Source organism: Limulus polyphemus, unplaced genomic scaffold (assembly GCF_000517525.1).
Source record: "Limulus polyphemus unplaced genomic scaffold, Limulus_polyphemus-2.1.2 Scaffold58, whole genome shotgun sequence".
NCBI lineage: Eukaryota > Metazoa > Arthropoda > Merostomata > Xiphosura > Limulidae > Limulus > Limulus polyphemus.
Genome location: NW_013665668.1, coordinates 477,736 through 487,671, shown reverse-complemented (window position 1 = coordinate 487,671; position 9,936 = coordinate 477,736). Strand labels below are relative to the sequence as shown.

General features: G+C 35.7%; 1 protein-coding gene across 1 annotated transcript; it reads right to left on the bottom strand.

Annotated features, from left to right (window-relative positions):
• Positions 1-2,094: 2,094 nt before the first annotated feature.
• LOC106464249 (serpin B3-like) lies at positions 2,095-8,485 on the bottom strand. Its single transcript, XM_013924379.2, has 2 exons — positions 8,265-8,485; positions 2,095-4,511 (listed from the first exon to the last, which is right to left on the bottom strand). Exon 2 carries the CDS (start codon positions 4,478-4,480, stop codon positions 3,218-3,220), a length of 1,263 nt encoding a protein of 420 aa, XP_013779833.1. The 5' UTR covers positions 4,481-4,511; positions 8,265-8,485; the 3' UTR covers positions 2,095-3,217.
• Positions 8,486-9,936: the final 1,451 nt, after the last annotated feature.

Sequence of the window (9,936 nt, the reverse complement as noted above, 5' to 3'; positions counted from 1 at the left end):
GCGGCTAATAACGGCAGAAAATCGCCCGATTTGAAAATGTCGACAATTTGAAGCTGAGTAGGTTGACTAACAACTTTTCTGCCAATTTTGATCCTGATAATTTGATTGTCAACCTAAGCAATCTCACACTTAATAACTAGTGTAAATCTGGCCTAACTAAAGGTCTTGATTTCTCTATTCATCCAGGTAAAAAGAATTTTGCTACTTTTCTTTTGAGTTGCTATACAGAAACCTAAAATATTTTCCTAAGTTCTGTAAAAGAAACCTTGATCAATCTCGTGACTATTTCACTATAAAGGTACAAACCTTGCTCTTTCTACATTCTATAATTTTAATACTAACAAACATCCTAACCCTCTAAGCCCTGATGAAATTTCAGCTTTAAAATGACTGTAACTAAATAAAAATATTCATGCTACAGGGCCCGACAAGAGAATGACGTTGTTATCCTTAACATAAATGACTACTTGAATAAAATGCAGGTTATTCTTGACAACTCTACTAAATTTAAAATCTTATAAAACGACCCTTTATCTCTTACCATCCATCAAGAGGGAAAAACCCAAAGATACTTGAAAGAACTTAAAAACAAATATATTATATCTGAAAATGTTGCTGTTTCGTTGTATCCGACAGACTCTTGCCCTGGTATTTTATATGGTTTTTCCTAAGATTCACAAAAGAGGAATCTCTATCCGACCCAATATTTACTCCTTAGGTACACATAGTTACAAACTTGCCTATTTCATTGTACCTATTATACAGCCACTCACAACTTATTATTAATTGCCCCGAAAGGGGGCTGAAGGTACCCTGGAGGGGTCACCTGTTTTAACTACTCCCACCATTATACAAGTAGAGCGTTGTCTGTCATTCAGTCAGTATACACTAAAATGACGTCACGTAAGGGACATTTAACGTTGCAATTTGTACTGTCATGATGTCAGTAAAACGTGCGTATACCATAAATCACGAGAAGAATTATGTACTCTATAGGCTACAACACAGCATAACATATGAGCTTCTTACTCTTATTTACTCTCGAAACAGAACACTTTCAGGGACCCTCCACAGGTACATCTGGTACTATCCCCGGTTCTTTGCACGTGAACTAAATTAACTACCCTCATCCGAAAATCACTTCGTGGATAACTTCTATATTACCTTCAAATTTCAGCTTAATTTTGTTATTGTTTTAATCTTTAAATTATAAAAAGTGGCTATCAATGGATTTATTTTAATTCTCATAGTGATGAATCAGATACGGTTTGTATTTTGTTGTTGTTTTTTTTACACTGTCCTTCTCAAATAGTAGATTTTTTTTATTTTCATTATTAAGTGGTTCTACTAAACGATTAACACCCGCGGATAATTGTTTTTCTTATATGAGACAGAACGCTGTTTTTAAATATAGATTTTATTTTAAAACTTCACATTGTTTCATTTGCAATTATTTCATTATTTTAGTAGGACTTATTTTCATCGTTTAAATAAACTTATAGGTGACTGGGGCGATTGTAAATTACATACGTCTTAACATAATGTTTGTAGGAAGATGAAATAGAGTCAATTTTCAGATGATGATTTCGTAGGTTAATGATGAACACTTATCCAACGTTTAGAGATTTAAAATGTGTCATGCGAAACATTATGATGAGTCAAAATTAGCAAATAAAGACTTTACATTTCAAAGTGAAATTTTGATAATCTTAGAAATTCAGGCAGAAACAGACTTCAAAGTGTTTTATACGGGGGGTATACTTATTCACGAATCTCAATTTTACAAATATATAGATTGCGATGCTTGCATGTTTTACTACACAACAATTCATCCTTCCCACACAGAATCTTCGGTATAACGAATAGGAACTCAAAAATATCCAAAAAATTGGCACGGGCCCATATTTATGGGAAACCAGATTATCACAGTGCTCACATATCAGAGAAGTATATTATTACAGTGATATTCTCAAGTACTCTGAATACTTTACGTATAAGAACTGTAATTGCAATAAGGAACTTAAGAAAGTGTTATGCATGGCTATATTTGAATTTCAGACTTTTTGAGTTGATAATGAAAAACTGAACACAATATTAGAAACAAACAGCCTTTATTGACAATAAACACAATAACAATGAATAGCACTATACCCTTTCAATAGCTAGAGAAAAAGATGGTCGATAAGAATTTTGAAGGAGACTGGGGGAGTTCACAACTATAGAGCAAACACAATAGCCTTATACCTCTCAGATTGCATGTTCCACCCACGCACTTGACCATTCTGTCATTAAAACAGGGAGGACATAGCCTACAGATATTGCCAAATATATGTAAAGTTTATCTCGCTAGAGAAACTACATGATGTTAGGCCACACATGGTTTTCCAGTGTCACCTTCCACGAGAAAGTTCAGCAACATCAATTTGGAAAGACCGACAATGCGTATCCCAGACACTAGCATTTCAGCCATATTTCAGAATTCATTTTTCTATGTGTGAAGATTTTTGAAAGTTCGAAATGAACACGAACTTGTTTTAGCTATAAAGGAAAAATGAATACCTGGTATGTTGTACATACCACATTATCTTTCTATTACATAAATCTCAGTGTTTGTACTTAAAGGACAAACAACATTATAATTCATGCATTTAATTTTTTGTTTTTCTGACAAATAAAGTGCTGTAAGAAAACATATTTGATTTCCTTATTTTGATGACATTTAGGTCAGTTGAAAGTCCCCATAAAAAGAACAAGTTTAACTGTCTAATTTGGATTATTTCGTTTTATCTTTTCTTAAAAACTGTTTTTGGAGATCCTATGGTACTTATGTTATGTTCACGATCCCACACACACAAAATTGTTTTATTTTGATTATCGTGAATAAAACATTTTATTTATTCTAATCGGTTTTTTAAACCGATAAAAGTTATTTTTATTCCACAAACAGCACAAAAACACAGGTCTTCAATTCTAATACGAGTGCATTTACATATCAGAAAGAAATATATGTATATATTATAATAAGAACAAAGAATACAACATCACTAAATAAACGAATTTGTAACACCACGAGTAATGCACACACACACACACATATATGTACAGATAACTGTACAAAAGTCATGATCAGTATTTTGTAATATATTTTTCAAACATGTTTAACTAAAAGCTACAATTTTCGTTTCTACTATTATGACGCTGCACTTTTACTGTGTCTTTACTGGTTTTGAGGACTGTTGACAGTGCCCATAAAGACGATGAGGTTTAACCTGTTGTTTCGAATAAAGAATAAGAAAGGGTGATTTGCTTTAAAAAGTGTAGGTCCATCAGGCTTAGATATTCGTGTCGCTAAGATTCCAGTGGCAGCGGCAGCTTCGGTGCCTTCCTCGTTTACATCTACGTAGGTCTTGTGTCTTACGGCATCAACTGTAATGTCACGATAGCCAGTGAATCCCGATAGGTCAGCAAATACAGGATTAAAAATGTCCCTAAGCCCAAGATGCTGCAAGGTCCCCGCAAGATCGAAATCGTTTTCTATGTGAAACTTGGGCAAATAAAGCACGACTTGGTGAGGGTACATAGAATTTGATAACTCTTGTAACCGACTAGGAGTGATCAACCGTATAAGATTATCCAAACTAGAGTTAGACTGATGTGGTAAAAGAATAACCATACTTAGTTCCTGGCCGCTGTAAGGAAGCTCCACGGCAGTACACCGAAGGACCTCGCTGATCCCATATAAAAATACATCTGTTGTGAACATCATATCCACTACTTTCTGTTGGCCAGGACCCGTCAAAAAACGAGCCTTACGATTGTTTTTCGTATCGAACTGCTTCAGCCATGTTCCTTTGAAATATACGGCATTGGCAATCACAAAATTTGTTGTTGGATTTACACTAAATGGAGGCAAAAGGTCTTTTATTTTGTTGTTTGTTTGGTCCTCAACCCATTGATTTATAAACTGGCGAGAGCCTTCCGGGTCTGCACGAAAATCGACACGCGTAATATATGTCGGGAAGTATTCCAAAAGACATTGTCGTAAAGAAGCATTCATTTGAAAAAAGAGCTTATTAGCTAGTCGGTAGGTGCTGCTACTGTTGCTTCCAGATTGTTCTCTATAATGTAAATAGTTATAAGCCCTAGCAATGACAATCTTATCTAATTCTCGGACACCCAGAACGTTACTAATCTCTTGTTCAGTCTGCCCCTTGGCACCCATCAAAGTAACTGCAAGAGCAGACCAAACACTAAAAGGACTGAAGAATAATCCAGAAGAGATATGATTGTGTTCTTCGTAGAGCAGGCGAAACAAATCTAGGCCAAATTGGTGAGAGCCGTTAACCAGCCTGTTGACAGCTCTTTCGATGTCATTGTTGTTATTTACAGTGTCATTCTGCGAGAAACACTGAGCCCATGATCCACGGAAGAGGGCGCAGAAAACTAAAACTACAACTGCCTGGATTACTTCTTTCTTCATTGTTTAATCTGTATCTCTTCTACGGTTGTGTCTAAATTGAAAAAAAAAGAAAAAAAGTTAGCTTACCCTGCACGTAGTTGTGTTTATTAAAATTGGATGAAAAAACATTTAATTTTTATAGAACGATGTACTTGGATGTGTAAATTGGAACGAGCATATTGAAAAAAAAAAAACAAAAAAAAACACGAAGTATAATATTTAGCAGCAAATGCACCATGTATAAATTATACTTAAAAAGTGATTATTCAGATAACCCCCGTCTTTCCAGGCAAAATGAAAAATGCAGTTTCATTCGTCATTTACTGTTTGTTTGTTGTTGTTTTTTTTAACACCTATATCACATCTCATCTTCATCTCTACTTTCGATAGTGCACATACGCCTTCAATAAAAAAAAAAAAAAAAAAAAAAAAATAAATATATAGCTTTTACGTAGTTACAGCCTCCAAGAGCTTACTACCCGTGGAGAGGAAGTTAGGTTTCCTGATTTATTTCCCGCTAATTAAGCATCTAACAGTAGCATAGTTATAATGTACAAGTGTTGTCAAGGTTATTGATAGTAGACGTCTCGGTGAGCATCACAATAAAACATGTTGGTTTGCCTAATTGATATATGGAGTTGAAAATAAACCATGACTCTCGCCCGCAACCATGTTTTTACTTTAATAGTTTCAATTTACACTTTGAGGATACAAAACAGCCGACCATTGATATGTTTGAAGCACTTAGGCATTTTTACTTATATTAAAGGTACATTTAATTGTTTGAAGAAATATATAGAAAGAAAACAACGAATTTGTCATGAAACTGTTTTTTTTTTTTGTTTTTTTGTTTTTTCACCCAATTCACCTTTCTTGTTGGTTTTTTTTTTAACGCAAAGCTACAAAATGGACTATCTGCCTTCTATTCAACGCGAGCAATCTAACCCCTTTCATGCCACTTCTATAGAATTTTCTGTTTTTATTTTGTCGTTTGTGAGACGACTAGTTGGGCAGGCGTTAAGATACATCACAATAACATCTGCTACCTTTCAGACTTGTTAAAACTCGGAGTTTGATCTCCATAGTGGGCACAGTGATGGTCTACATCTTCCAAACTACAGTAACGTATGCTTTAACACCTAGAATTCGAGGTTTGATGCCTGTAGCGAACTTGACGCCAACGAGTCACGAAAAAAAAAAAAATGCATATTAATCCCAATTAATTACTCCTGGTGTTTTCTAAGTATTCCACGTCGCAACTCAATTATTTCACACATTTTTGTGATTTCTTTACACCGAGTGTTGTAATAGGTAAAACATAAAATTGCTCAATATTATGCAATATGTGGACCCCACAAGTAGGGAACGGTACAAGTCAATAATTTGAGGGTTGAGATCATTGTTTGAACCAGCAATTAACCCTCGTGATGTGCTAAATACACTATATATCAAATACGTCAATCCATGTTTAATGTTTAAATACAAATCGGTCTTCTCTATCATTATTGCCCCGCCTCCCAGTGGCACAGCGGTATGTCTGCGGACTTACAACGCTATAATCCGGGTTTCGATACCCGTGGTGGGCAGGTCACAGATAGCCCATTGTGTAGCTTTGTGCTTAATTACAAACAAACAATCATTATTACTAAATATCAAACAGCGTTGTCTTTATCAACCTTACATGGTAATTATGAGGCTTATACAGTTGAGCTTTAGACATCATTGAAATACACGTGGTCTTTTGAAGTATACGAAAACTTTCCCCAGGTGACAAATAAATATAGAATCGGGTACTACCGTTACATAATAACAAACAAAGACACGTTTTACTACGAAGATAAGCAATCCAATTCTCGGCCCTCTTGCCTTAAACTTTTTTTTTTTTTTTTTTTTTTAAGGGCATTAATTTGGTAATTTTATATCAAACTCATAATTGAAATAATTACGACAAATGTTTAAAAGTTTCTTCAGGTACACTTAATAAATGGCGTTTTGTTTGAGAATAAAAAAAATAAACTATTTCATTATGTGAAAACACTGAAAATTTCCACTTTCCTCAAAACATGTAACAGGTTGCAGTTTTTGGCCTCTGTGATGTAAAGCTGCTAAACAGCTACTACCCGTAGCTCTACGACAGCCCGTTGCAAGCTGAAATTTTGCAATAAATACAAGCTTTATCACTAAAGGAAATCCTAGCGTTTTCATTCATCATTCGCTATTCCATGTGATGAACCAGCCAACAACAACAATGGCCTCTATACACTATTCATAACAATATCAAAGAAAATTCAACAATAACGCATTGTATAGTGTATTTTAGGAATAGACACGAATGACATTTTTGTTTTGTTAAGTATGCTTTTTACCTGGCAAATATCCACGTTAGTGATATAAAAAACTAAAGGCTGGTATTGACACAAGTGAAGTATGGTGACGTTACCAGCCCGCACCGGTGTTTTTCCACAGTTAGGTAGTTATGTCATAATGTTAATATGACCCAAGTTCCCGGATGTATATGGTTAACGAGTAAACAAATAAAAGCCATTATAATTTATACATAACGTTAAAGCTGCATTTGGATTCAAGATAGAAGAAAGTGAGATTGCTTTTTCTTGTTATACAATTTCGCATTTCCGTCTGTAAACTTGACTTCACTAAAAAAAATCCGATACAAAAAAAAAAATCCTTCTGAATTAATATGTTACTAACCGGGCCCGGTATGGCTAGGGCCTCGACTTGCGGGTTCGAATCCCCGTCACAAACATGCTCGCCCCTTTTAGCCGTGGAATCGTTATAATGTTACGGTCAATCCCACTATTCGTTGGTAAAAGAGTAGCCCAAGAGTTGGCGCTCGGGGATGGTGATGAGCTGCCTTCCCTCTAGTCTTACACTGCTAAGTTAGGGACGGCTTGAACATGTAGCTTTGCACGAAATTCAAAAACAAACAATCTTACTAACCACATATCAAGTATTAAACGAACGGAGCACCCTTTCATAGCCACCCTGTCGCTTACCTTTTAAACCTTCTACCTTTTAGATTTGTTTGTTTGAAGTTAAGCACAAAGCTACACAATGGGCTGTCTGTGCTCTGACCACCACGGGTATCGAAACCAGGTTTCTAGCGTAGTAAGTCCGCAGACATCCCACTGTGCCACTGTGGGAGGGGGTACCTTTTAGATAAAAGGGATTATTCGGTTTTTAATTAATTCTAAACAGAATACGAATATTCATAGACATCGCCAAAATTCCCTCAGGTCATTCCCGAAATCATTAACCCATGCAGGCCTAAGTAAGCCACGTTCAGTACGTGGTCTATAACAAGGTACGTTGTTTGTAATTAAGCACAAAGCTACACATTGGGCTATCTGTGCTTTGCCTACCACGGGTATCGAAACCCAGATTGTAAATCCGCAGACATACCGCTGTGCCACTGGAGGGCAACAAGGTTCATGTCAAATTTAAGGAACAGGTTAGCAAATAAAAGAGGTTATGAACACAAAATCATAGCACCACATTTGACAGCTTTTGCAGTATTACAACTAATTTTCCGCGACCATCAAAATGACGTTGAGGTTCAAAAATTCGCATCGGCGTTTTTAAATTAAAAAAAAAACAAATACTGTAAGTGGGTTGTCTCAAAATTGGGTAATATAGATGAGCAATCATTAAAAGCAATGATCTGATAAGAAATGAGACAGGGCTAATAGCCAAAATAAAAACTGCGCGTAAAAACACAACACTTTCGAATATTTCGCTCGCATTGAGTTATCATCATTTTAATAGTGAGATTTCTAAGTACACTTACCGTTTCGTGAAGGATGTACGTGAAATAAAAAAATATAATACTGCGTTCGTCGGCTACTGCTGTGAACGTTAGCTTCTCGATGAGTTGGTTTTAGAAGGTCATCATCTCTTTATATATGTGTGTGCATACTTATATGAACAAATAAAAAACTGTGAAACAAATCACGTGACTTGCAGCATAACGTAAATTGAACTGTCATCCCAGCGGTTCCGACAAATAGTGGTGTACCGAGGGAAGTATAACGTCACAATGCACGTGCGCAAGTTGCTCGCGGATGTTGGTTAACCCAGACGGAAAGTTTGTGCATATTGTGTGGTAGTCACTGCTGTACATCCTATATGTAACGGGAAATCACCCGTTCATCCTGGAGAAGGAGATGTAATAGAAACATTGTTTTACTTTGTAGTCATTTCTTTCACTCGAATTATTATCTACTACAGAAATAATACATATGAAACACACCATTCTATTATAAACATTAGACTTTAAGGAGTCGTTCAGAACTTTGCAATTTTCACAAGCGTCAAAAACTTACGCTGGGGAGGGTGGTGTTTCTGTAAGTTATTCTAAAGTTGTCAAAGTATTAACCAGCAAGGGTGGTGTTTCTATAAGTTATTCTAAAGTTGTCAAAGTATTAACCAGCAAGGGTGGTGTTTCTGTAAGTTATTCTAAAGTTGTCAAAGTATTAACCAGCAAGGGTGGTGTTGCTATAAGTTATTCTAAAGTTGTCAAAGTATTAACCAGCAAGGGTGGTGTTTCTATAAGTTATTCTAAAGTTGTCAAAGTATTAACCAGCAAGGGTGATGTTTCTGTAAGCTATTCTAAAGTTGTCAAAGTATTAACCAGCAAGGGTGATGTTTCTGTAAGCTATTCTAAAGTTGTCAAAGTATTAACCAGCAAGGGTGGTGTTTCTATAAGTTATTCTAAAGTTATCAAAGTATTAACCAGCAAGGGTGTTGTTTATGTAAGTTATTCTAAAGTTGTCAAAGTATTAACCAGCAAGGGTGGTGTTTCTATAAGTTATTCTAAAGTTGTCAAAGTATTAACCAGCAAGGGTGATGTTTCTGTAAGCTATTCTAAAGTTGTCAAAGTATTAACCAGCAAGGGTGATGTTTCTGTAAGCTATTCTAAAGTTGTCAAAGTATTAACCAGCAACAACTCTGGCAAATTTTGTGGACTTAAATATTATTTCTGTTTTCCAGTACCTTATTTATTACAACTAATATCTCTTTAAAAAATTTTGCTTTTAGAGGTGGTGTGGAAGCAATGGAGCATATAAGCCTCATGGGGTCAGTGGAGCTAAGTTACCGTGGGCGGAGGGTCACAGAAAAGCGTATGTTTTGCACACTCGTGAAAAGGACGAAAATTGTGAATGACCACTAAGCTCGTAGTCAAGTGTGACATAAACAAGAAAATAGACAACAGTTTTTCTTCTCCAAATCCTTCACTAGATTCGATATCAATGTAGAATTATCGTGTAATTATATCTCTCCGCCACCCAGAAACTGATATGGTGTTTATATCTTATAACTACTGTCTGTAAGGTACAAAATAAACAACTTTTGTATATTATTTCTACTACCATGGATAACACGGTGTTCATATATTGTATTTACCCCAATACCTCGTGTTTTATCATTGTGCTGTCCGCCATATACATAACTAAATGATA

What these genes read in the sequence shown, in the direction of transcription:
- LOC106464249 (XM_013924379.2), bottom strand. Translation starts at nt 4,480, where the DNA reads ATGAAGAAAGAAGTAATCCAGGCAGTTGTAGTTTTAGTTTTCTGCGCC.